This window comes from Littorina saxatilis, linkage group LG4 (assembly GCF_037325665.1).
Source record: "Littorina saxatilis isolate snail1 linkage group LG4, US_GU_Lsax_2.0, whole genome shotgun sequence".
Lineage (NCBI taxonomy): Eukaryota > Metazoa > Mollusca > Gastropoda > Littorinimorpha > Littorinidae > Littorina > Littorina saxatilis.
In genome coordinates, this window is record NC_090248.1 from 39,237,998 (window position 1) to 39,262,381 (window position 24,384).

Genomic DNA, 24,384 nt, shown 5'->3' on the forward strand with positions numbered 1-24,384 from the left:
GGTCGTTTCTCCGTACTGACTCTTTGTGGAACAAAAGAGTATGTTTTAAATCGCACTTTAATGTCTAATTAAACAGGTCGTCAAGTGTTGTGACCCTAACTGAATTCATAATGTCACGAACTGAAACCTCTGATGAACAATCCTTCTCATTGCGGTCAATGCGCATGCGCCAATCTTTGACTTAAAAAATGCGACCCTTTGACCGAACGAACCATGGGTTAGGCCGTTAGGGTTAGGATTAGGGTTAGGATTAGGGTAAGGGTTAGGGTAAGGGTTAGGTTGTTCACGACCTGATTAATCCCCCCATGTTAGCGCATGCGCATTGACCGCACGTTCACTCATGTTTTTAGCACGCGTGGATTATTACAAGTATGACCGTTTTTACCCCGCCATTCGGGCAGCATACGTCGATTTCGGGGGAGGCATGCTGGGTATTTTCGTGTTTCTATAACCCACCGAACTCTGACAAGGATCTTTTCCGTGCGCACTTGGTCTTGTGCTTGCGTGTACACACGAAGGGGGTTAAGTCACTAGCAGGTCTGCACATAAGTTGACCTGGGAGATCGGAAAAATCTCCACCCTTAACCCACCAGGCGGCAGCGACCGGGATTCGAACTCACGACCTCCCCATTAGGAGGCCGACATCTTACCACCACGCCACTGCGCCTGTCGAGAAATATGCTTCTAATTTGCAACTGCCTATTAAAAATACTTTCCAACGGTAAAAACGATTTTGTTGGATATACTAACGCACATCTTTCCAATCAAAATAATGTGATTTAATTTATGCATCTGTGTCTTTGTACCCATTTTAATATTCATACCAAATAAGACATCACTCACTTTCATAACAACCTTAATGTCCAAAATACGACAAATACAATTCTTCAATCAACTTCCAAAATCTGTGTACAACCGGGCATTCAAAAAAGAAATGTTCAATAAAATCAATTGAATCAAAACAATAATTACACTTATATGTTTCTGTTACTTTCATTTTACACAGGAGGGTGTTGGTCGAATACATGTTGTGCATGATTTTCCAATATAGGCTTAATACTCTTAACCTTGTTTCTTGTGTTGCTTGACAGGCAATAATCCAAAACCGTTCATTAATTTATACGTTAAACTTTCTCTTCCAAAATCCTCCTGAACATGGTACATCTGTTTTCATATTAATGATCTCTTTCCTATATTCTTTGGCACTTAAAAAACTCTTGCCGTTAAAGGGTGGACAGGTATTACAAACATCATTATTTTTTCTTACAACATTTTCCCTCATAATTGGTGATACAGCAACTTTCACAACATTATATTCAAGAATTCGGTTGGGCGAATGTCCAATCAAATCACATATACCTTGAAACGACAATATTTCTCCCAAACATACAATATCAGTCAACACCAATACACCTTGTTGTATCCAACTTTCAAAAAATCAAACTTTGCTGCTGTAAGTTATACATTATCATTTGCATTCGCTTTACTCAAATGAGTTACCCATTGTAATAAAAACGAAATTTGCATTTGCCTAATATTGGCTACCCTTTTCAATGTCATAACATACAAGTCGCGTAAGGCGAAAATACAACATTTAGTCAAGCTCAGTTGAACTCACAGAATGAAACTGAACGCAAAGCATTTTTTCCGCAAGACCGTACACTCGTAGCATCGTGGCAAAGGCAGTGAAATTAACAATACAGAAAAGCACGGTAGCGGTTGCGCTGAGGAGGATAGCCCGCTTTTCTATATCTCTATTCTTTTTAACTCTCTGAACGTGTTTTTAATCCAAACATATCATATCTATATGTTTTTGGAATCAGGAACGGACGAGGAATAAGATGAAATTGTTTTTAAATCGATTTCGGAAATTTAATTTTAATCATAATTTTTACATTTTTAATTTTCAGAGCTTGTTTATAATCCGAATATAACATAATTATATGTTTTTGGAATCAGAAAATAATGAAGAATACGATAAACGTAATTTTGGATCGTTTTATGAAAACATAATTTAAATTACAATTTTCAGATTTTTAATGACCAAAGTCATTAATTAAATGTTAAGCCTCCAAGCTGAAATGCAATACCAAAGTCCGGCCTTCGTCGAAGATTACTTTGCCAAAAATTTCAATCAATTTTATTGAAAAATGAGGGTGTGACAGTGCCGCCTCAACTTTTACAAAAAGCCGGATATGACGTCATCAAAGACATTTATCAAAAAAATGAAAAAACGTCTGGGGATATCATACCCAGGAACTCTCATGAAAAATTTCGGTCCAGTAGTTTACTCTGAATCGCTCTACACACACACACACACACGCACGTACACACACACGCACGCACACACGCACACACACACACACACACACACACACACACACACACACACACACACACACACACACACACATACACCACGACCCTCGTCTCGATTCCCCCCTCTATGTTAAAACATTTAGTCAAAACTTGACTAAATGTAAAAACGTTTCTTTTTACCTGTTCAAAGGCCTTCCTATTACAATCTCTTTTTCGCCACAAAAATCAAAGCACATAAGTTGACTTCGGAGATCGGAAAAATCTCCACCCTTAACCCACCAGGCGCGGTCGGGATTCGAACCCACGACCTTCCACTTGGGATGCCGGCGCCTTATCCACTAGGCCATCGCGCCCGTCCCCCTCGAGTGACGACCTCATTTTCTTACGCTCTGTCTCGAAATGGGTATCATGCATATAGAGCCATTGGCGAGGATGTAACCTATACTGCTACCACCGCCCTAGTGACTTCAGCTCTTGCAGGTAATGCAACAGTATCCTGACTTTCATGCGGTTGACACCAAAGCCGTAATGCTGTCCGTCGAAGCTGGTCACGTTGTCCGTCAAGGTGAAAGTGTTAAACACAGGCACTCCCCAGGGAGTCAGGAACTCCTCTACACGTCTGTTGAACTCCCTGGCCATGTTGACGTCGACACCAGTCTGTGAAGTCCGCATCATGCCGAACTGGTGCACCGGGGCCCACACAAGCCTGGGCCACTGCAGACGCTTGGACTTCATAGCGGTCAGCAGGGGCTTGAGGAGACCCTTGGTGACAATATCCACGTTGAGCTTGTTGTGAAAACCTACCCCGAGAAAAACCAGGCTGCGAGTCTTGTTCTGCAGGGACAACACCGTCTTGTGGATGGATGTGTTCATAGTGCCTGCAAAGAGACATTGTGAACAGTGACTGTTTTGTGGTTATGGGGTCATGCTTTAGATGGCACCAGTAGATGTACCTGTAACATGACATTGTGAACAGTGACTGTTTTGTGGTTATGGTGTCATGCTTTAGATGGCACCAGTAGATGTACCTGCAACATGACATTGTGAACAGTGACTGTTTCGTGGTTATGGGGTCATGCTTTAGATGGCACCAGTAGATGTACCTGCAACATGACATTGTGAACAGTGACTGTTTTTGTGGTTATGGGGTCATGCTTTGGATGGCACCAGTAGATGTACCTGCAACATGACATTGTGAACAGTGACTGTTTTGTGGTTATGGGGTCATGCTTTGGATGGCACCAGTAGATGTACCTACAACATGACATTGTGAACGGTGACTGTTTTGTGGTTATGGGGTCATGCTTTAGATGGCACCAGTATATGTACCTGCAACATGACATTGTGAACAGTGACTGTTTTGTGGTTATGGGGTCATGCTTTGGATGGCACCAGTAGATGTACCTACAACATGACATTGTGAACGGTGACTGTTTTGTGGTTATGGGGTCATGCTTTAGATGGCACCAGTAGATGTACCTGCAACATGACATTGTGAACAGTGACTGTTTTGTGGTTATGGGGTCATGCTTTGGATGGCACCAGTAGATGTACCTGCAAAGAGATATTGTGAACAGTGACTGTTTTGTGGTTATGGGGTCATGCTTTAGATGGCACCAGTAGATGTACCTGCAACATGACATTGTGAACAGTGACTGTTTTGTGGTTATGGGGTCATGCTTTGGATGGCACCAGTAGATGTACCTACAACATGACATTGTGAACAGTGACTGTTTTGTGGTTATGGGGTCATGCTTGGATGGCACCAGTAGATGTACCTGCAAAGGGTTATTGTGAACAGTGACTGTTTCGTGGTTATGGGGTCATGCTTTGGATGGCACCAGAAGATGTACCTGCAACATGACATTGTGAACAGTGACTGTTTTGTGGTTATGGGGTCATGCTTTGGATGGCACCAGTAGATGTACCTGCAACATGACCTTGTGAACAGTGACTGTTTTGTGGTTATGGGGTCATGCTTTGGATGGCACCAGAAGATGTACCTGCAACATGAAATTGCGAAAAGTGACTGTTTTGTGCTTATGGGACACTGTTTTGCATAGCAAAAATGGAGGTGCCTGAAACATGAAATTGTGAACAGTGACTGTTTTGTGGTTACGGGGTCATGCTTTAAATGTCACGAGCAGAAGTGCTTGTAGAGAGACATTGTGTACAGTGACTGTTTTGTCGTTATTGGACCATGCTTTGTATAGCACAAGTTAAGGTGCCAGCAAAGAGGACCATGCTTTGCATAGCACGAGTAAATATGCACGCAGAAAGACACCGTGAATAGGAATCACATAATGTAAGGTCCCTGGTTGTGTGCGACGCTTATATCTCGAGATAGGTGTGACCACATTGCGTCCTTTCAGCTTTCTTCATCGCAGATCACACACACACACACACACACACACACACACACACACACACACACACACCCCCCCCCCCCCCGCGGGTTAGGGGGAAGAATTTACCCGATGCTCCCCAGCATGTCGTAAGAGGCGACTAACGGATTTTGTTTCTCTTTTTACCCTTGTTAAGTGTTTCTTGTATAGAATATAGTCAATTTTTGTAAAGATTTTAGTCAAGCAGTATGTAAGAAATGTTAAGTCCTTTTTACTGGAAACTTGCATTCTCCCAGTAAGGTAATACATTGTACTACGTTGCAAGCCCCTGGAGCAAATTTTTGATTAGTGCTTTTGTGAACAAGAAACAATTGACAAGACAGTGGCTCTATCCCATCTCCCCCCTTTCCCCGTCGCGATATATCCTTCGTGGTTGAAAACGACGTTAAACACCAAATAAAGAAAAGACACACACACACACACACACACACACACACACACATCCCCACACACACACATACACACACACAAAGACTCTCTCGTCATTTTTCTCTAATCCAACTTGAAAATTAGTGAGAACATGCCAGGGCAAAAACTAGTGATGCACGTGCTACAACAGGGTTTGGGCCATGAAATGTTTGGGCCATGAAACTTGTTATTTTTAAAATGAAACACTGACTAAATAATGCAACACCATGCCCCCATGACGAAAACGGAGCGACTTGGATAGGGAGAGGGCAATTGGATGGCTACAAGATGTTGTTGCTGCCAGGCAAGTGGCTCAGAGTGTTACAGTGTCTCACTCCAACATCATGAAATTAAGGCAGAGCTTCCAGCAATTGGAAGAGCGCAGTAACGACAATGTTATGGTAGGCCAACAGTCACCACAACAATGGAGGATCGTTTCATTTAAATGAAGGCCATGCAGCAAAGAATAGTTACTGCAAACGGCAGCCGGCATCCACCACGACCTCCCACCATCACTTGTGTAAGTGATCAATCTTTTTGAAACTGCTTACATGCCATTAACTTTGGTGCAAGACGTCCAGTCTCCAGAACAAGACTGACTGCTAACAACCGAGCTGCCCACAGAGCCTGATGCACTCATCATGTGAGGTGCTAATCATCAACGGAAGGCTCAGTTCCTGTTTACAGATGGGTCCCGCTTCTTCTTTGATCCTCCTGATGGACGCAAAAGAGTCTGGAGGTGTCGTAGAGAGCGCTTTGCAGATGGCGCTGTTCTAGAACAAGATCGTTTGATCGGACCTCTGTGGCGGTCTGGGAAGGATCATCTCAAGTCGTAGGAACTCTCACTAGTGACTACCATGTAGTGGGCAGATAGACTTGTGATCGCAGTCGGGGTGAGACTTTGCAGTTCTTCGTTGTAATACACACTTCTATTGTAAATTTGAAATCAGGGGGTTGTCGAGAGTAACCTCTAGTTTTGTTTTAGCTGCCGTGTTTGAAATAAAATTCAGACAGTCCTTAATTGGTTATTCAATAAAACGTAATGAAAAAATTAAATCGTTCAACCTTGTCATTTCTATTCGGCATGCATTTGAAAAAGTGGTCCATAACTTTTTTGGAAGGGTATATATATCTAGAGGTCTTACCTGAATACAGATATCGCAGACGTAGGGTAACGGTGCCGTTGCAGACCCGAGTATTCTGATCCAACCACAGTCGACACACTTTTTCCGTGAACATGTAGATACCCGAGCACCTGGATCGTAGTTCTAGAAATCAGAAAGAAAACTTTAGAAACAATCCAAGTGTTCTAATTCTGCTAAAACAAAAAGTGTTCTGTGAAAGTGAAAGCATCACCATGCTCGGATGCTTTATCTAAACCCCTGAATGAGAGATGAGAGACAAGGCAAGACAAGACAAGACAAAACCTTTATTATGGAGGGTAATGGGTAGCAAGAATATATGCTTTTTTTTTTTTTACATCCAACCCTCGCCCTAAGACAGAATCAACTACAACAGAAAAAAATATAATCAAAGAACTATTAGAGCAAACTTTACATATTATAACTGTATATACAGATACAAATATTAAAAATACTTTACAGCATTTTCACTAAATTTTCAGTACACATTCATCAATTGTCATTTTGCATTGTGTGACATGTAATATTCTTTGAAGCTGTGTGTGTGTTTGTTTTATGTTTAAAAAAAATTGGCAGTGAGTTCCTCAGGACCGCACCTGAATAAAGAAGGCTTGATTTGAAAAGGTCAATACGTGAGGTCGGTTTTATGATTTTCAGTCTGTTCTGGTTCAAAATACAATTATCACGTAATGTCTCCGGTGCATTTCCTGACATGACTTTGTGCATCACAACACCTTTATTATACTAATTAATTGAAGAAATGTTAATCGGCGAACGGTTTTCTTCATCCGCTCTCCTTCGTCAAGAGTTCCGACTTCCGTTCCTCGTCATGTGTTATTCAGTCCTGGTGGGCACGCATTCGTCGAAGCAGATAAAACCGTTAGATTCAGGAATTCAAACTTGCAGTCTAGCAAACGCATGCACATTCCGTGCTATACTGGGGTAAAACACATTACACAGCTTCAACGCACTGTCCATTTCAGAATGTGTACCGTCTCGGAAGACTGCCCAACAAAGTATTTTGATTTGAAAAACAGAACGCTCAAATATTAATTCTAAGGTATTCCTCGTGTGTTTTGTCTTGTCGAACTCTGGGTTCATTGGGTAAATTCAGTTCTGGCTAGTGTGTGAAATGCGAACATTACTGGCATATGGTAACATTATCACAACCCCCTACCGTACTGCATAGCTCAAGACGCGATAAGAGTCAATCTTTTGTTTTTGATTTATTTATTTTACCCCTTTGAATAATTTGACAGATTCGTGCATGTGTTGAGAGAGAAAGGGGTTGAGGTCAAAGAATACTTGTTCTTTTGTGGGAAATTTCGCGTTCACAAAAATTGCTCGGTCAGGGATTACTTAATTTCTTTTCAAAATGTTTGTCCTCATAAAGTGTAAATGTGCGGGAAATGAAAAGTCTTAGTTTTAGGTAAATATTGCGACCTCTTCGCTTCAAAGACTCCATTATCGTGTAGTCATTATGTTGACAACACTAAAGTGACCAGTAGTATGTACTAGTTGAATGTGTATGGGATTGTTGTTCGAACATCTAGACGTACGCTACTATTACTTGAGCTGATGGGGTCTATGTCGACCAAAAGAGTGGGATTCCCTGTAGGTGGAGTTCCTGTAGGTGGAGTTCCTGTATACAGGGAATACCACAGGGTGTAGTTCCTGTACAGTTTCGCTAATGTCGCTGAAAGTCACGTGAAGCTTAGCGACATCGGTAGAATTTGATGTTTTTCTATCTTTTTTGATATTTCTTAGAAATTCGAGTATGTTTTGCAAGTTTTATTGAAGAACTCCACACTGTGGGATTCCCTGTATACAGGGAATCCCCCTACAGGGATTCCACCTACAAGGGGATCCCACTCTTTTGGTCGACATAGACCCCATCAGCATTACTTGACCTAATTCTAGGCAACTGCGCACGGTGCATACTGAAAGCGATCGCATGTCTGTCCGTGTCATGGACACCTTGATGGAGGCGCTCTGCGTACATTAAAATAAGGTAAGTGGTAGCTCAGAAATGCGGCAATCTTTACAAATTGGTTTAAACATAAGTTTATTTTAACAAAGGTTACAATCATGACATGTATACAAAGTTCACAGAAACAGCAACAAGCTAGAAGCTTATAGTGGTGTTCCTGCATGACAGTACAACATAAGGCGGTAACGGCTGAAAAATTTGTCTCAATAAACCAAATATATTAATAACGTAATGAACGTTGCATAATGATTATAAAGAAAGACAGTAAAGGAAGGAAGGAGTGAAAGAAGATGAATAAAAGAAGAGGGATGGGTAGAAGATGTGCAGAAGTTAAAGTTGTTGTCCGGCTTGTAGAGCATTTATTCTGATTTACCCAAAGCGGCCTGAACGTTCAACGAACGAGTGTACGGTGTAAAATTTTTTCCTGTTCAAATCTAAAGAATACTGTCTGTCTCCGTTTAAAAGGTGGGGGAGGTGAATTATGTGATTAGGGAGGGTATGTATAGTTTCTTGACGTGCTTCGCGATAATTTGGACAATCGAATATGAAGTGTTGTACGGATTCGGACGGGAATCCGCATTCACAAGATGCATCTGTAGCAACGTGACGTCTCACTAGATCGTTATTGAGATCATTTATATATAACCTGAGCTTACAGTGAATTATTTGTGACATGCGATCTCCAGAATAAAAATAACACGGCGGACTTAAATCGTTTTTTGACAAAAAGTGCTTAAATTCACTTAAGGAATCACTAAGTTTTATATAGTCTGGTAAAGAATTCCAGAGTTGTGTAGTAGATGGGAGAAATGAGTTTCTGTATAATTCAGTTTTAAACGATGGAACTTTCCTGTCTAGAGGTCTGCGCCGGTGATATGGGTTATTAGTTGATATCAATGGTGGCAATATCGCTAATAAGTAGTTTGGCACCTTGCGGTGAACGATCTTGTGAAATAATATCAATTTATGACGTTTTCGCCTCTCTAGTAATGAAATAAAGCCTGACTCATCGTACAATTTTTGATGGCTTGTACCGCGGACTGCTCCAACAATGGTTCGAATTGCATCTAAGTGAATACTTTCGAGCTCGGTGGCTAACTCCTTAGGGCAGTTGTCCCAGAGAACATCAGCATAATCAAAATGTGGCAATATGAAGGATTTATACATTGTTTCTAAAGCTTTTCTGCCTAGTCTATATGTCTATATTTATAAGATCGTAAGCAAGCTACTAGCGTACGGCATTTTGCTATAACAGATTTAATATGTAACTCCCACTTACCGTTATTCTGAATAATAATACCAAGATGTTTGTGACTTTCAGTTTCTTGTAAAATTGTGCCACCGAAGTTTAAAGGGATGTAATCTGGATTTCTTTTCCTGCTTATATTCAGAAGTTTTGTTTTACTTTGATTAAATTTAACTTTCCACTGTCTAGCCCACTGGTCGATTTTATCAAGATCTGAGTTAAACATATCTGTTCGCATCTGAGAATTTTCCAGGCTTAAATACATACTTGTATCGTCGGCAAACAGTTTAATAATGGATTCAACGTTATCAACTATGTCGTTGATGTAAACCAGAAAAAGGAGAGGTCCTAGAATAGAGCCTTGTGGAACGCCTGTTTGCACAGGTAAGTAGCTAGACATACTTCCTTTAAGCACCACTGCTTGTGTTCGATCAGTTAAATAGTTTTGCAACCAATTAGACATCTGACCTCGAATCCCTAGTGCAAATAACTTTCTCAGAAGACCTTTGTGCCAGACTCTGTCAAATGCTTTGGAAATGTCGAAAAAGATTGCCTGGACAGTAATGCTGTCGTCGAGTGACTTGCAAAAGTCGTTATATAGGCATGTTAACTGGTACACAGTAGAGTCACCGGGAATAAAACCAGACTGGGAAGGTGTGATTATGTTATTCGATACAAAATAATCAAACACATGTTTCTGGACACATTTTTCAAGAACTTTACCTACGCAGCTTAAGAGTGAGATGGGACGATAATTTGAACAGTCTCCTTTATCCCCCTTTTTAAATATCGGTGTTATGTGTGCTGTTTTCCATATGCTTGGAAATACACCCTCATTTAATGATCTTGTAAATAAAATAGATAGAGGTTCTGCTATTATAGGTAAACTTGCAATAAGAATCTTATTATGAATTTTATCAGGCTCGACAGCTTTAGATGTATCAAGACTTTCTATTACACTTTTCACTTCTTCGGAAGTCACGACCATATCGTCGACAAAAAACTCAGCATTGTCTATATCGGGAACATTATCGTCTGTGTCGTTTATTTCTGATTGTTTAACAAAAGACATATTAAATAATTCAGCCTTTTCCTGGTCTTCAAAATAGGTTTTACAATCAACTGTTAGTGGCGGGATTTCGTTTTGGTCAGAGCCTTTCTTTGCCATAAACCTGTTAACTAACTTCCACCACTGCTTCTGACCAAATTTCTTTGGATCAGATACGGACCCGTCAAGTTCCTCTAAATATTGTTTCTTTCGCGTTCGAATAGCATCTGTGTATTGGTTCCTTATCTTACGAAAGAGTTCCCAAGCGTGTGGTGTGTCTACATGCACAGCAACAGTATGAATAAATCTTTTTCGGTCTTTTAATTTCAAAATATATGATGTGATCCAGGGTGTGTCTCCCTCCCGAATGGTGACTTCCTTGACAGGCAAGCAGGTTTTCACGATCGAATACAACTGCTCCGAAAAAAGAGAAGCTGCGGTATGAATATCTTCTAAAGTCACTATGTTTGACCAATCAATTTTCTGTAACTCAACTATTAACTTTTGATCATCTAGTTTGCTATAATCTAAAATCGTTCTTTTTGAGTGTGATGTTTTCTTCAAATGATGCTTTAAATAAACGACTGGTACGGAGTGATCACTACAAATGGGAGGAATAACTTCTACTTTATCAACAATGTCAGTGCTTGGGGTAATAATCAGGTCGATACAGGTGGACGTATCTTCAGTTATCCGTGTGGGACATGTAACTAGTTGCTTTAAGCTATTCAGATACAAAATGTCTGTGAGTTGCTTTGGTGGGTTGTCATTAAAATCAGAATTAAAATCACCAAGAATTATGAATTTGTGAGGGGTGGCCATAACTTGTTTAATAGAAGAATCGATCAGTTGCCAATAAGCAACAGGGGCACTAGGAGGCCGGTAAAACGAGCCTATCAATATGGTTTCTTGATTCAATTTGGTTTCGATCCATGCGGCTTCAAGGTTAGGAATCAAAAGATCTGTTCTCTCTTTACAGCATAAGTAATCTTTAACATATATTGCCACACCACCGTGTGCTCCGTCTGGTCTGTCTCTCCGCACAAGTGGATGGAAACCATTAATATTAAATTGGTCTTGCATCTTACCAGCAGGTAACCAAGTCTCAGATAAAGTTACTATGTCAAAATCTCTAATTTCACTTTCCACAATATCAAGTTTGTTCCTCAAACTTCTGGTGTTTAAGTGTGCTACTATAAGTTCACCTTTTTCTAACGGAGAAACTGGTCCCGGATTCGGATTAATGTCCCCACATAACATCAGTTTCAAGACTAAAAAAACTAATATTACAAAAAAAACAGCGTACTTATAGGAATCGAGCGCACTTCACGGTTGCTAGTATTTACTGAGTCCTTTTCAGAGTTATTTTGTCGCGATTCGTTGGGACTGTAACTATAGACGAAGTGTAGAGACCATAATACAATAGCTAAGTTCTTTACAAATTGACACAGACTTAAGTACTGACACCTCGATCTCAAACTTAGGAACAACCATCAACGGCAAAACCTAGAACAATATACTGAGCACCTTTTCATTTTATTCATCAAACTTATTTCTGGTTACTTAGCACATATAATTTGAACTTACCCTGCGGCATTTTGGAGGCGAAAGCTCCAGTGACGTCATTACCCCTAGCCGCCAACAGTAATGCCGTGTAGACATGTCTGATGAAGGAATCTCCGATAAAATATAAGGTAGACGGCTCCAGCAGACGACAAATATCCTCCACCGACCAGTTCTGGGGTTTACACACAGGGTCCACGGGCAACCAATCAGAATACTCCGCGTGGACGGGAATGCGCAAGTCGAAGCAATTGGAGCATGCGCACTCCGCCGGAAGCTTGTTGACGCAGTGGTTTTCATAGCAACACGGCGTATTACCCTCAGAATCGCACAAGGCTCGGGTCCACTTGTTTTTTACGCTGATACTGATGTTACCACATTGTTTGTCTGTCCGCTGTACGCCTTTGGGAAGATTGTGTTCCTCCTCTCTCACCTGTGATAGCGAGGTTTCACACACCGTTAAGAGATGAACGCCCGAGTCACACCAAACGATACCAACTTTTACTGACTATTAGTAACAGCCTTAAAGCTACTGGATAGACAGCAACAAAGCCTAGGGTTAGTGTGGCACGCAACGAACACACACACACACACACACACACACACACACACACACACACACACACACACACACACACACATACACACATTTCCCGCACAGACAGCGACAGATTCCTAATAACTTTCAGCTTGGGAAAAAACGAGAAGCGATTACGTCCCTTTGTTTAAAAACATGATACATTTGGCGCGGTCCCAATATAGGTCATTAGTTACCTGGGAGGACGTTAAGCCCCATAGACAAACATGAAACAACAACAACATCTGGCGCGACTGTGACAACTCTTTTCTTAATTCTTGTCTAAAAGTTGCTTTTTTGCACGTGTTTTGTAACCAGAAGTTTGAGGTCCCCCTACAAATTGGAAAGCCGAGACTAATAATGGCGGCCACCATGTGTTAAGTCCCAAACCAAGTATTGAATAGCGCATGACGGGCGCAGTGGCGTGGTGGTAAGACGTCGGCCTCTTAATCGGGAGGTCGTGAGTTTGAATCCCGGACGCTGCCGCCTGGTGGGTTAATGGTGGAGATTTTTCCGATCTCCCAGGTCAACTTATGTGCAGATCTGCTAGTGACTTAACCCCCTTCGTGTGTACACGCAAGCACAAGACCAAGTGCGCACGGAAAAGATCCTGTAATCCATGTCAGAGTTCGGTGGGTTATAGAAACACGAAAATACCCAGCTTGCCTCCCCCGAAATCGGCGTATGCTGCCTGAAGGGCGGGGTACAAACGGCCATACACGTAAAATCCACTCGTGCTAAAAACATGAGTGAACGTGGGAGTCTAAGCCCATGAACGAAGAAGAAGAAGAAGAAGAAGAAGAAGAAGAAGAAGAAGAAGAAGAAGAAGAAGAAGAAGAAGAAGAAGAATAGTGCATGAATTACGCAGGGGCGAACGGTAGGACGAAAATTATGATTTGCGCAAAAAGGCGTCACAATGAGAATTACACTCTGGGATTCCCACTCACAACACGGCCGTTTTCAATTTGAGTAACTCAGCGCTAAAATCTTTATTTACAGGTCTTCCTGGTGTGTGGTCACATAATTACAAAACCCAACCTTGAACTGTATAACTGTTGGGGCGATAAGAGACATTTTTATGCTAGACTATCATCGCCATCTGTCATGATAATGGTCAATATTTTGTTTGCGACGACTGTCTAATTTAGAATTAAAAAAAATATTTTAGTGCAACCAAGCAGTGACAAAGAATCGCACATACCCTTTTGTGAAAGAGGCTCATCTTTTGCACTTCCTCTGATGTCATTCTTTTTTGTTTCCAAATCCCTTTAGTCATGGTCTGCAGTACGTCATGACATTGTCCGGCTTGTAATGACGTGTTGGATGACGAATACCAAGGCATAGACAATGTTGCACTGAACCCATAACGCCCGTCGTAGATGAGCAGAATTCCAGCGGCTACAAGCATCAGCAAAACACAATACTTCAGCGTTCTTAATGGTGTGGCCATTCTCCCTCAGTTCTCCGCGAAGGTTACTGCAGCCTATGATAACAAAAAACAAGTCGCGTGAAGCGAAATTTGATTTAGTCAAGCTGCCAAACTCACAAAATGATACTGAACGTACTGCATTTTACGAGAAAAAAGATAATCCTCAACCAAGACTGAAAGCGCTGATTTTCACGTGTAAAACGTAGCGGCTCGCATTCGCCTGAGGTGACAAGCCAGTATAGTGCAGTAGCGTACAGCGCTTAATAGAAAAGCGTGCTTTTCACATATATATACTTAAAAAAACAAACTTTCTAAGCTGTTTTTAAGTCTAACATAACATATTTATAATTATGTTTCTGGCATAAACAAAATTATACAGATTAAGATGACATCTTTTTGGGATGATGAATTGCTAGAATTTATATTTTTGTTAAAATGTTGAGATTTTTAATGACCAATCTCATTGTGTAATTATTAAGCTTCCATACTGAAATGCAATACCATAGTCCGGGCTTCGTCAACGATAGCTCGACAAATATTTCAATCAATTTGATTTAAAAACGAGGGCGTGATAGTGCCGCCTCAATTTTCACAAACATGAATATGAAAAGCCGGATATGATCTGACGACATCAATGAATTCCATTGGAAAAATGAAAAACGGTTTTTGGGATATCACATCCGGGAACTCTCGTGTGAAGTTTCATGAAGATCGGTCCAGTAGTTTTCTCGGAATCGCTCTTCACACACACACGCACACGCACATACATGTATACATCACCACCCTCGTCTCGATTACCAGACTATGTTAAAAAATCTAGTCAAAACTTGACTAAATATAAACAATTAATATTTTCTCCCGCAGTTACTACTATTTCATGGAATACTGCTTTGTAGCCTCTTATAATAAAATAATTAAAAGAATTTTTTGTATGTCTCGTGAACTGCGTTGGGGTACACGTATTTTAATTAGGGTATCTAAGTAGTTACGTTTTCATGAAAACCTGCTTTAGTAGCCTCTATCAACAAACAAACAAAAATAAAAAAATAAGTTTTAATATCTTAAACATTCTTTCTCATTACATTTAGTCAAGTTATGACTAAATGTTTTAACATAGAGGGGGGAATCGAGACGAGGGTCGTGGTGTATGTGTGTGTGTGTGTGTGTGTGTGTGTGTGTGTGTGTGTGTGTGTGTGTGTGTGTGTGTGTGTGTGTGTCTGTGCGTGTGTGTGTGTAGAGCGATTCAGAGTAAACTACTGGACCGATCTTTATGAAATTTTACATGAGAGTTCCTGGGTATGATATCCCCAGACGTTTTTTTCATTTTTTCGATAAATGTCTTTTATGACGTCATATCCGGCTTTTTGTAAAAGTTGAGGCGGCACTGTCACACCTTCATGTTTCAATCAAATTGATTGACATTTTGGCCAAGCAATCTTCGACGAAGGCCGGACTTCGGTATTGCATTTCAGCATGGAGGCTTAAAAATTAGTCATTACAAATCTGAAAATTGTAATTAAAATTATTTTTTTAATAAAACGATCCAAAATTACGTTTATCGTATTCCTCTTCATGTTCTGATTCCAAAAACATATAAATATGTTATATTCGGTATTCGGATTAAAAGCAAGCTCTGAAAATTAAAAATATAAAAATTATGATTAAAATTAAATTTCCGAAATCGTTTTTAAAACAATTTCATCTTATTCCTTGTCGGTTCCGGATTCCCAAAACATATAGATATGATATGTTTGGATTAAAAACACGTTCAGAGAGTTAAAAAGAATAGAGATATAGAAAAGCGTGCTATCCTCCTCAGCGCAACCGCTACCGCGCTTTTCTGGATTGTTAATGTCACTGCCTTTGCCACGAGCGGTGGACAGACGATGCTACGAGTGTACGGTCTTGCGGAAAAAATGCAATGCGTTCAGTTTCATTCTCATTTCTGTGAGTTCGACTGAGCTTGACTAAATGTTGTATTTTCGCCTTACGCGACTTGTTCACTTCGTTCCGAAGGACTTCTTTGTGGCCTCTTTAAATACAAACTTTTGGAAAAGAGGCTTCCGAAGTTATCTAAATACAATATACTCACAGTCAGTTCGGTGCGTTAAACTACAGACTCCAGATAGAGATTCAAAACTTCGCGTGCTAGTCGAGACTTCTCCACGAAAAGGAAAACGAAGTGTATTGATAACTTGATATGTGAACAGCTCAGATCATGGGTCCATCAAGTGTCAAAAATAAAATAGAAGATATTGCACTCTAAGTGGTATTCACTGTTGCTTAGTGTCTGTATAATGTTAAAAGGAGAAACTAGAGAAAGAAAAAAATGATTTTAGACTTTGATGGGCTTTACCTGCTGGTAACCACAAAATCTTCTACTCATCACATCGTGTCCTATTATTGCGTTTAAAACAGTAATTAAATTTGTTTAAAAAAAAACCACGTTTACAATAAGAATCTACACTGCTCGTCATAAAAAAACTACACATACATTTAGCTGTAGATCTTTGTGACACACACACACACACACACACACACACACAAACACACACACACACACACCACACACGCACACACTACATACACACACACACACACGCACACACTAGTGACTACATACACACACACACACACACACACACACACACACACACACACACACACACACACACACATACCGTTCAGCAGACGACGTTGGCGTAGACAACCGCTCGCGACCGAAACCATAAGGTAAATAGTATTGCTTTTTTATTTTCAACAAATTACACAGGTCGATCACAGAGTCTGTGGTGGGTATCGCACACAAAATGCTCGTACACGTTCTAGCCAGTTCGCGCAGGCAGGATATACGTGACGTTTCTACGACCTTCAGGAAATACTAGTGTTACCTGCTACACCAAGTAAAATGTAAGAAATGTTTTGTTGTTGTGTTTGCATTTAGTCAAGTTTTGACTAAATGTTTTAACATAGAGGGGGAATCGAGACGAGGGTCGTGGTGTATGTGCGTGTGTGTGTGTGTGTGTGTGTGTGTGTGTATGTGTGTGTGTGTGTGTGTGTGTGTGTGTGTGTCTGTCTGTCTGTGCGTGTGTGTGTGTAGAGCGATTCAGAGTAAACTACTGGACCGATCTTTATGAAATTTTACATGAGAGTTCCTGGGTATGATATCCCCAGATTTTTGTTTTGTTTGATAAACGTCTTTGATGACGTCATATCCGGCTTTTTGTAAAAGTTGAGGCGGCACTGTCACACCCTCATTTTTCAATAAAATTGATTGACATTTTAGCCAAGCAATCTTCGACAAAGGCCGGACTTTGGTATTGCATTTCAGCCTGGAGGCTTACAAATTAATTTATGACTTTGGTCATTAAAAATTCAAAACTTGTAATTAAAATTAGTTTTTTATAAAACGATCCAAAATAACGTTCATCTTATTCTTCATCATTTTCTGATTCCAAAAACATATAAATATGTTATATTTGGATTAAAAACAAGCTCTGAAATTAAATATAAAAATTATGATTAAAATTAAATTTCCGAAATGAATTTAAAAACAATTTTGTCTTATTACTTGTCGGTTCCTGATTCCAAAAACATATAGATATGATATGTTTGGATTAAAAACACGCTCAGAAAGTTAAAGCAAAGAGAGGTACAGAAAAGCGTGCTGTGCAGCACAGCGCAACCACTACCGCGCTAAACAGGCTCGTCAATTTCACTGCCTTTTGTACGAGCGGCGGACTACGGTCATTGTGAAAAAATGCAGTGCGTTCAGTTTCATTCTGTGAGTTTCACAGCTTGACTAAATGTAGTAATTTCGCCTTACGCAACTTGTTGTTTTTGTAGTAAACGCACGAGATAATTATATTGTAATAATTATGTAAATGCTGGTCGGCCTTTGCATTGTACATGTATTGTATCTGTATCTGTTCTCGTGCAAACGTTCAAAAGCAAATTTCGGCCTGGAAGCTACTGGATGCATGGTGCGATCTCACTAAAAACCAGGAGTGGTGTGCATGAGACAGTGCTCAGCCGGGTGCGATCCAAGCCCTGGGTAGGTTTGGTTTAAACTGACATTTCAACCAGTCCGACCCACTGTTTGGGTCTCACCCAGTTGGACATGTTGGTTTAAACAAGTTTATTCAGTAAATTTCATTGGAATATTGCCGCATACATGAAATAAGGAACATGGAGCACAACAAGCTAGGCTTATGAGCGTACTCTTAAAAGCAAATGAAATTTGGCGGACGATTGTAATATAACAAGTTTGAAATAATGTCAAAATAATAATGGTGAATTATGGTAGACAAACATGTAACAATAAAAGGAACAAAAACACAATGCTAAACTAACAACAGTACTCACACGCGCTCGCACACTCACTCGCACACACACGCACACAATGACTTCCACATGGTAGAAAATAGAATACTACCAGAACAAGAAAATATAAACAGTATTGCACATGGTCGTTGGACATGTTCTCGTGCACACTGAGCACTGATTTGAGTTCGTTGTAGTAGCCTCTTTAATGTAGGCCTACAACTCACTGTGACCAGCCAGAAACGTATCTATAGACATTGCGGGGTGTACGAACTCTTTCTGTCAGTGTATGAGCATTGATTTTGCGACACCGTTATCCCACCGTACACAGAAGTTTCCTGGTGTCCCAATCTCAAAGAAGCTGTTTACCTTTTGTGATCGACCAGAAGTTTTCTGGTGTCCCAATCTCAAAGAAGCTGTTTACCTTCTGTGATCGACCAGAAGTTTCCTGGTGTCCCAATCTCAAAGAAGCTGTTTTAATACACGTACGTGTCAGTGTGTTGAAACTGATGCAAACTCGTAGCAAAAGCGATAGTTTTTATTTCAAAAATCGATTCATTCCGCAGTGGTGTGGTGGTAAGATGTCGGCCTCCTTCTTCAGCGTTCCAGAATGTTCTAGTTACCTGTGAGCTCGTTTGCCCATTTGGGTTCCCCACACTATACTCTGCGAGCATAGTCAGCTTCACTCCGCTTTCGTTGAGTAGGCATGCTGCGTATGTTCGTGTTTCCATAACCCACCGAACTCTGACATGGATTGCAGGATCTTTTCCGTGCGCACTTGGTCTTGTGCTTGCGTGTACACACGAAGGGGGTTAAGTCACTAGCAGGTCTGCACATAAGTTGACCTGGGAGATCGGAAACATCTCCACCCTTAACCCACCAGGCGGCAGCGACTGGGATTCGAACTCACGACCTCCCGATTAGGAGGCCGACGTCTTACAACCACGCCACTGCGCCCGTCTGTCTGTCTATCTGTCTCTATCCGTCCTTGTCTCTCCCTCTCTCTCTGTCTGTCTCTGTCTCTCTCTGTCTCTCTCTGTCTCTGTCTCTCCTCTTTCTCTTATTGTGACCCGGCATCTGGTTCGTTTGCTTGGGTTTCGTTCGCTCCGCTTTTTATTTTATTGTATATTTTCAATCGATATGCTTCCCCTCTGACAGTGCACAATGCTGGCTTTTCATATCTGCATCTTGTGCGATGTGTACGCTTGCTGGTAGAAAGATGTAAAGGAAAGAGAGAGAAAACATCAGCTGAGCGTTGATGACGTTGGGGTTCAAGTGCAATGAACACAAGAGACTGATCCCGGGTTTTCAGTGTTGCCCGTTGAGTTTCAGGCCCACAGATTGACTCTTGGTGTTTTTTTAATGTTATTTTTTACATTTAGTCAAGTTATGACTAAATGTTTTAACATCGAGGGGGGAATCGAGACGAGGGTCGTGGTGTATGTGTGTGTGTCTGTGCGTGTGTGTGTGTGTGTGTGTAGAGCGATTCAGACTAAACTACTGGACCGATCTTTATGAAATTTGACATGAGAGTTTCTGGGTATGATATTCCCGAACGTTTTTTTCTTTTTTCCGATAAATGTCTTTGATGACGTCATATCCGACTTTTCGTGAAAGTTGAGGCGGCACTGTCACGCTCTCATTTTTCAACCAAATTGGTTGAAATTTTGGTCAAGTAATCTCCGACGAAGCCCGGACTTCGGTATTGCATTTCAGCTTGGTGGCTTAAAAATTAATTAATGACTTTGGTCATTAAAAATCTGAAAATTGTAAAAAAAAATAAAAACTTATAAAACGATCCAAATTTACGTTCATGTTATTCTCCTTCATATTCTGATTTCCAAAAACATATAAATATGTTATATTTGGATTAAAAACAAGCTCTGAAAATTAAATATATAACAATTATTATCAAAATTAAATTGTCGAAATCAATTTAAAAACACTTTCATCTTATTTCTTGTCGGTTCCTGATTCCAAAAACATATAGATATGATATGTTTGGATTAAAAACACGCTCAGAAAGTTAAAACAAAGAGAGGTAAAGAAAAGCGTGCTATCCTTCTTAGCGCAACTACTACCCCGCTCTTCTTGTCAATTTCACTGCCTTTGCCATGAGCGGTGGACTGACGATGCTACGAGTATACGGTCTTGCTGAAAAATGGCATTGCGTTCAGTTTCATTCTGTGAGTTCGACAGCTACTTGACTAAATGTTGTATTTTCGCCTTACGCGACTTGTTTAATGTTTTCCTGGAACGCCGAAGAAGAAGAAGAAGAAGAAGAAGTTTAATGTTATTTTTTTTAATTTATATTTTTTGATTTTTTTTTTTCGCCTTTACACTTGTTCCTTTGTCCCGTTGTGCTCTCACACCGCCCCGTCCCTGCACTCGCTGCTCCAACCACCTCTGAATTTCGTTCCGCTGCCAGACTTGTCGATTTTACAGACGCTTCAGGGGGGGATGTCGGGTCGCTGCGGTAGGCTACCCTCGGAAGATGACACTGCACTTCTGCTGAGTCACTTCGACGGTGTTCAGTAGCCTGGGTCTGTCCCGAGTTAACGGACGCAGCCCACTACCTACTATGCCCCCTACAAACGACATTGACTTTAAGTCGCGGAGCCAGACTGAGTGAGCGTCCCCTCCAGAGAGCAGACCGCCACCACGTCCCTCCGTCGACCCCCCAGAACGTCACACGTTGAAGACTGACAGCAGAACTACTATTCAGGGAAGGAAGGCACAGGAACACTGAGACCAAGGTCACCATGAGAGCTCTGGGCATGAAGGGCCACAAGAGCAAGGACAATTTATATTTTGGATGATTAATGAGATGAGGATGATTATAATGATGCTTTGGATTTCCAATTTGGTTTGAGACTACGTGACAGGGCAGCACTCTACGCTTACTGTCATAATATATCCTGGCGTCAACCAGGCCCGAGAACTGCCGCACCTGCGGTGTTGGTCAGGTATACCTGAGCACCCTCAAAGTCGCATTCGTTAAGTGAATGACACTCGGCTGTGTGATCCCAGCCTTCCCATAGGAACCATAGCACTTCCACTCTGGGTAGGAGCCGACTGTAGCCCGAAAACCCCACATGACACTGATATTTCAAATGTAAAGCGTAAAAAGTATGTAAATCCCTTTTCTTTTTTAACAACACACGGAAACTTCAGTAAGTTTTTTAATGTTTACATTCTTTTTAATTTGACTGGCAAGGTTGTGATGAAAATCAACACGGTTAATATTCATTTTAAAGTTGAAACAGAATGGTTTGACAATCACGTTCTATGATTGTTTAATTTTTTATGGGCGTTCTTGAGTTATACATTTTAAAGACAATTGTACTTGCAGAATGTGTGTGTGTGTGTGTGTGTGTGTGTGTGTGTGTGTGTGTGTGTGTGTGTGTGTGTGTGTGTGTGTGTGTGTGTGCGTGTGTGTGTGTGCTTGTGTACGTGTGTGTGTGTGTGTGTGTGTGTGTTTGATGTCCATACATGCATAAATATATATATATACTTAGTATGTGTTAATCACAGAATCCAGGCTGAAATAAGTTTGCAACATGTGTAAGGATTAGTGAAGCTGTCTTTCTAAAGAGGTTACAAGGTGTGTTTGTTTTTCAAATGCAACAGGTGTTTTGTTCTGGATAATGCACTGTAATTTGAGTTTTTTGTTGGTGAAATAAAACAAATAAAAAGCCAAAGTTGTGTAGCATTCATGTTTGTGCACCTGCACTAATCAAAAAGTTACAAGATGAAAGTTTACGCATGTACATGTAATTCATTTTCTTGACAAAACTGTCATCGCTTTACAAGCATGTAACCACTGATGAGTATCTGCAAATGGAAAAGAGTTCAACTTAATACAAGAATTGTGCAAAGCGATACACCATAAAAGGGTTTTATGTGAATACAAGTTCAAAACTAGATTATCTATGACATTCAAGAATAAGTGTGCTCGACAGTTTTATATGACGCGCAGTTAATCAGGTTTGTTTTGTTTATTTAGACTGGTATAAATATTAGTGACGTTTTTCCAGACCACAAAAAAAGGAAAAACAGAGATAGAGAGTTGAGTGCCTTTTGTTTTTGTTTTATAATTCTGCTTTGTTAAAAAGCACAGTCCTTCAAGTACAAACGATTCTCCTCATCATATGAAGTCTTGCATGCCTGTCAGAGTATATCTCTGGACTCAAAGCAAAAAGTAACAACCTCACAGCTTCCTGTGTAAAGTGGACATATTTATGTGCAATTCTTTCACACACACACACACACGCACGCACACACACACACACACACACACACACACACACGCACGCACGCACACACACACACACACACACACACATACACACACATACACGCACGCACGCGCGCACACACACACGCACACACACTAAAACAATGGTTAATCGGTGACTTATTGCTCGTGCCAAATGATGGAGTACATCTGAAGATGTCAGATGCCAATCACATCCATAATTAGTGGATTTACACAAAAAATATAGCTGTATGTCATTTTTTTCTGATAAACATAACGGCGGCGGATCTTACCCTAGTGGTGCGGTGGGGTGTAGTAGGCAAATCGACCAAGCTGCGGGGATGGCCCCGTCAAATTTCACTGTTGATCTTTGAACCGATCGTGAGTCTAAACTAAGCTAAGCTTTAACTTAAAAATGAAGAGCAGTATCCACAAGTAGTTTGACTTTGACCAGCAAAAAGATTTAAGCCCTTCTGTTGACCGTGCTTTGTGTTATTTCAACATTTTTAACGTGGGAGACAGTATGTCTGACTTGTCTTGATGACATTTCTTCTCTTATGTAGTACACAAGAGTGTAAATGGTAAGACAACTAGCTGATCCAATGCAAAATAAAGTACCGAACAGTATGATATAAACTTCAATACTAGAAAGTCTGGTTATGTACTATTTTAAGGCACTATTTGAAGACACCTACCATGTTGTTCGTCTTGCGGGGGAACGAATTGGGTGTTGTTCCTGCGGTGGAAAAAAATAGGCGTGCCACCATCCTCGGCGTGTGATGTATGCGTGTTTAGGTGGTATCAGCCATCTGCACTTATGGTAGAATGACCAAGATCTTTAACGTGCCATTGTGGTGACACGGGGGTGGGAGATGGATACCGTCTCTGGGTCTGCACATAAAGTTGACCCGTGTCTGTCCCGGCCCGGATTCGAACCAGCGACCTTTCGATCACAAGTCCAGTGCTCTACCACCTGAGCTACCCGGGCCCCCACACAGGAAGGCTATGTATGTAAGTTTCTATTTGTGTCCCCAGAATAAGTATCTATTTGGGACATGAAGGGGTTGTACGCTAAGAAAACAGGAAGGCTGCAAGCCGTATTGTTTATATAGCGCAGAGCGACTGGCTGTCCCGGCGGCTTTACAAAGGGAAAGAAGGGAGCGATCGCTAAACGTTGCACCTTAGCCGATGTAGGTGACCTACATATGAACAGTTTTAACCTACTTAGTAGTCAGCAAATCGTTTGCGCATTATCTGGGCAACCAAACCAAAACTGACAACCAACTGTTGAGACTGTATGGTTTGCAGAACAATAAAACTCCAGGACCCGAAACTGAAAGATTTTGAGTTTGTGTTTTTATATTTAGCGCCAGTTTGTATCAGTGAACACTGACAAGAATCCATTTGCATAATACCCTGGAGCTTATATTTAGTTGTAAGCACCGATTGCGTATTCTGTTCTACAATCACACGTATTTAAAGCAAAATAAACATATGCAGATTCCTGGTTTTTTTTAAACCTGCTAGACAAACTGCTGCAGTATTTGGTTACTCGCAAGGCAAATCAGTTATGTATACGCAACTAGCTCAATTGACTCAGTTGATTCACTGTCTTCCGGCTGAACCGAAAGTCCCACCAACAACACGCCGACACAGCCGCCGAGCTGAGCTGTTAT

At 40.9% G+C, this 24,384-nt stretch overlaps 1 protein-coding gene across 2 annotated transcripts in view; it reads right to left on the reverse strand.

The window, feature by feature from the left end:
- Window positions 1–795: 795 nt before the first annotated feature.
- The window catches only part of LOC138964719 (uncharacterized), a 79,190-nt gene continuing 55,601 nt past the window's right edge, over window positions 796–24,384 (reverse strand). Inside the window, exons 1-5 of one of the 2 annotated variants that reach the window (XM_070336753.1) lie at window positions 16,809–17,123; window positions 13,900–14,181; window positions 12,146–12,554; window positions 6,278–6,400; window positions 796–3,197 (exon numbers count right to left, since the gene is read on the reverse strand). In XM_070336753.1, coding sequence (XP_070192854.1) covers window positions 2,767–3,197; window positions 6,278–6,400; window positions 12,146–12,554; window positions 13,900–14,148 — 1,212 coding nt within the window. In that variant the 5' untranslated portion in view covers window positions 14,149–14,181; window positions 16,809–17,123 and the 3' untranslated portion in view covers window positions 796–2,766. Of the gene's footprint in view, window positions 3,198–6,277; window positions 6,401–12,145; window positions 12,555–13,899; window positions 14,182–16,808; window positions 17,124–24,384 lie in introns of those variants that run through there. The other variant, XM_070336751.1, reaches the window with a different exon arrangement.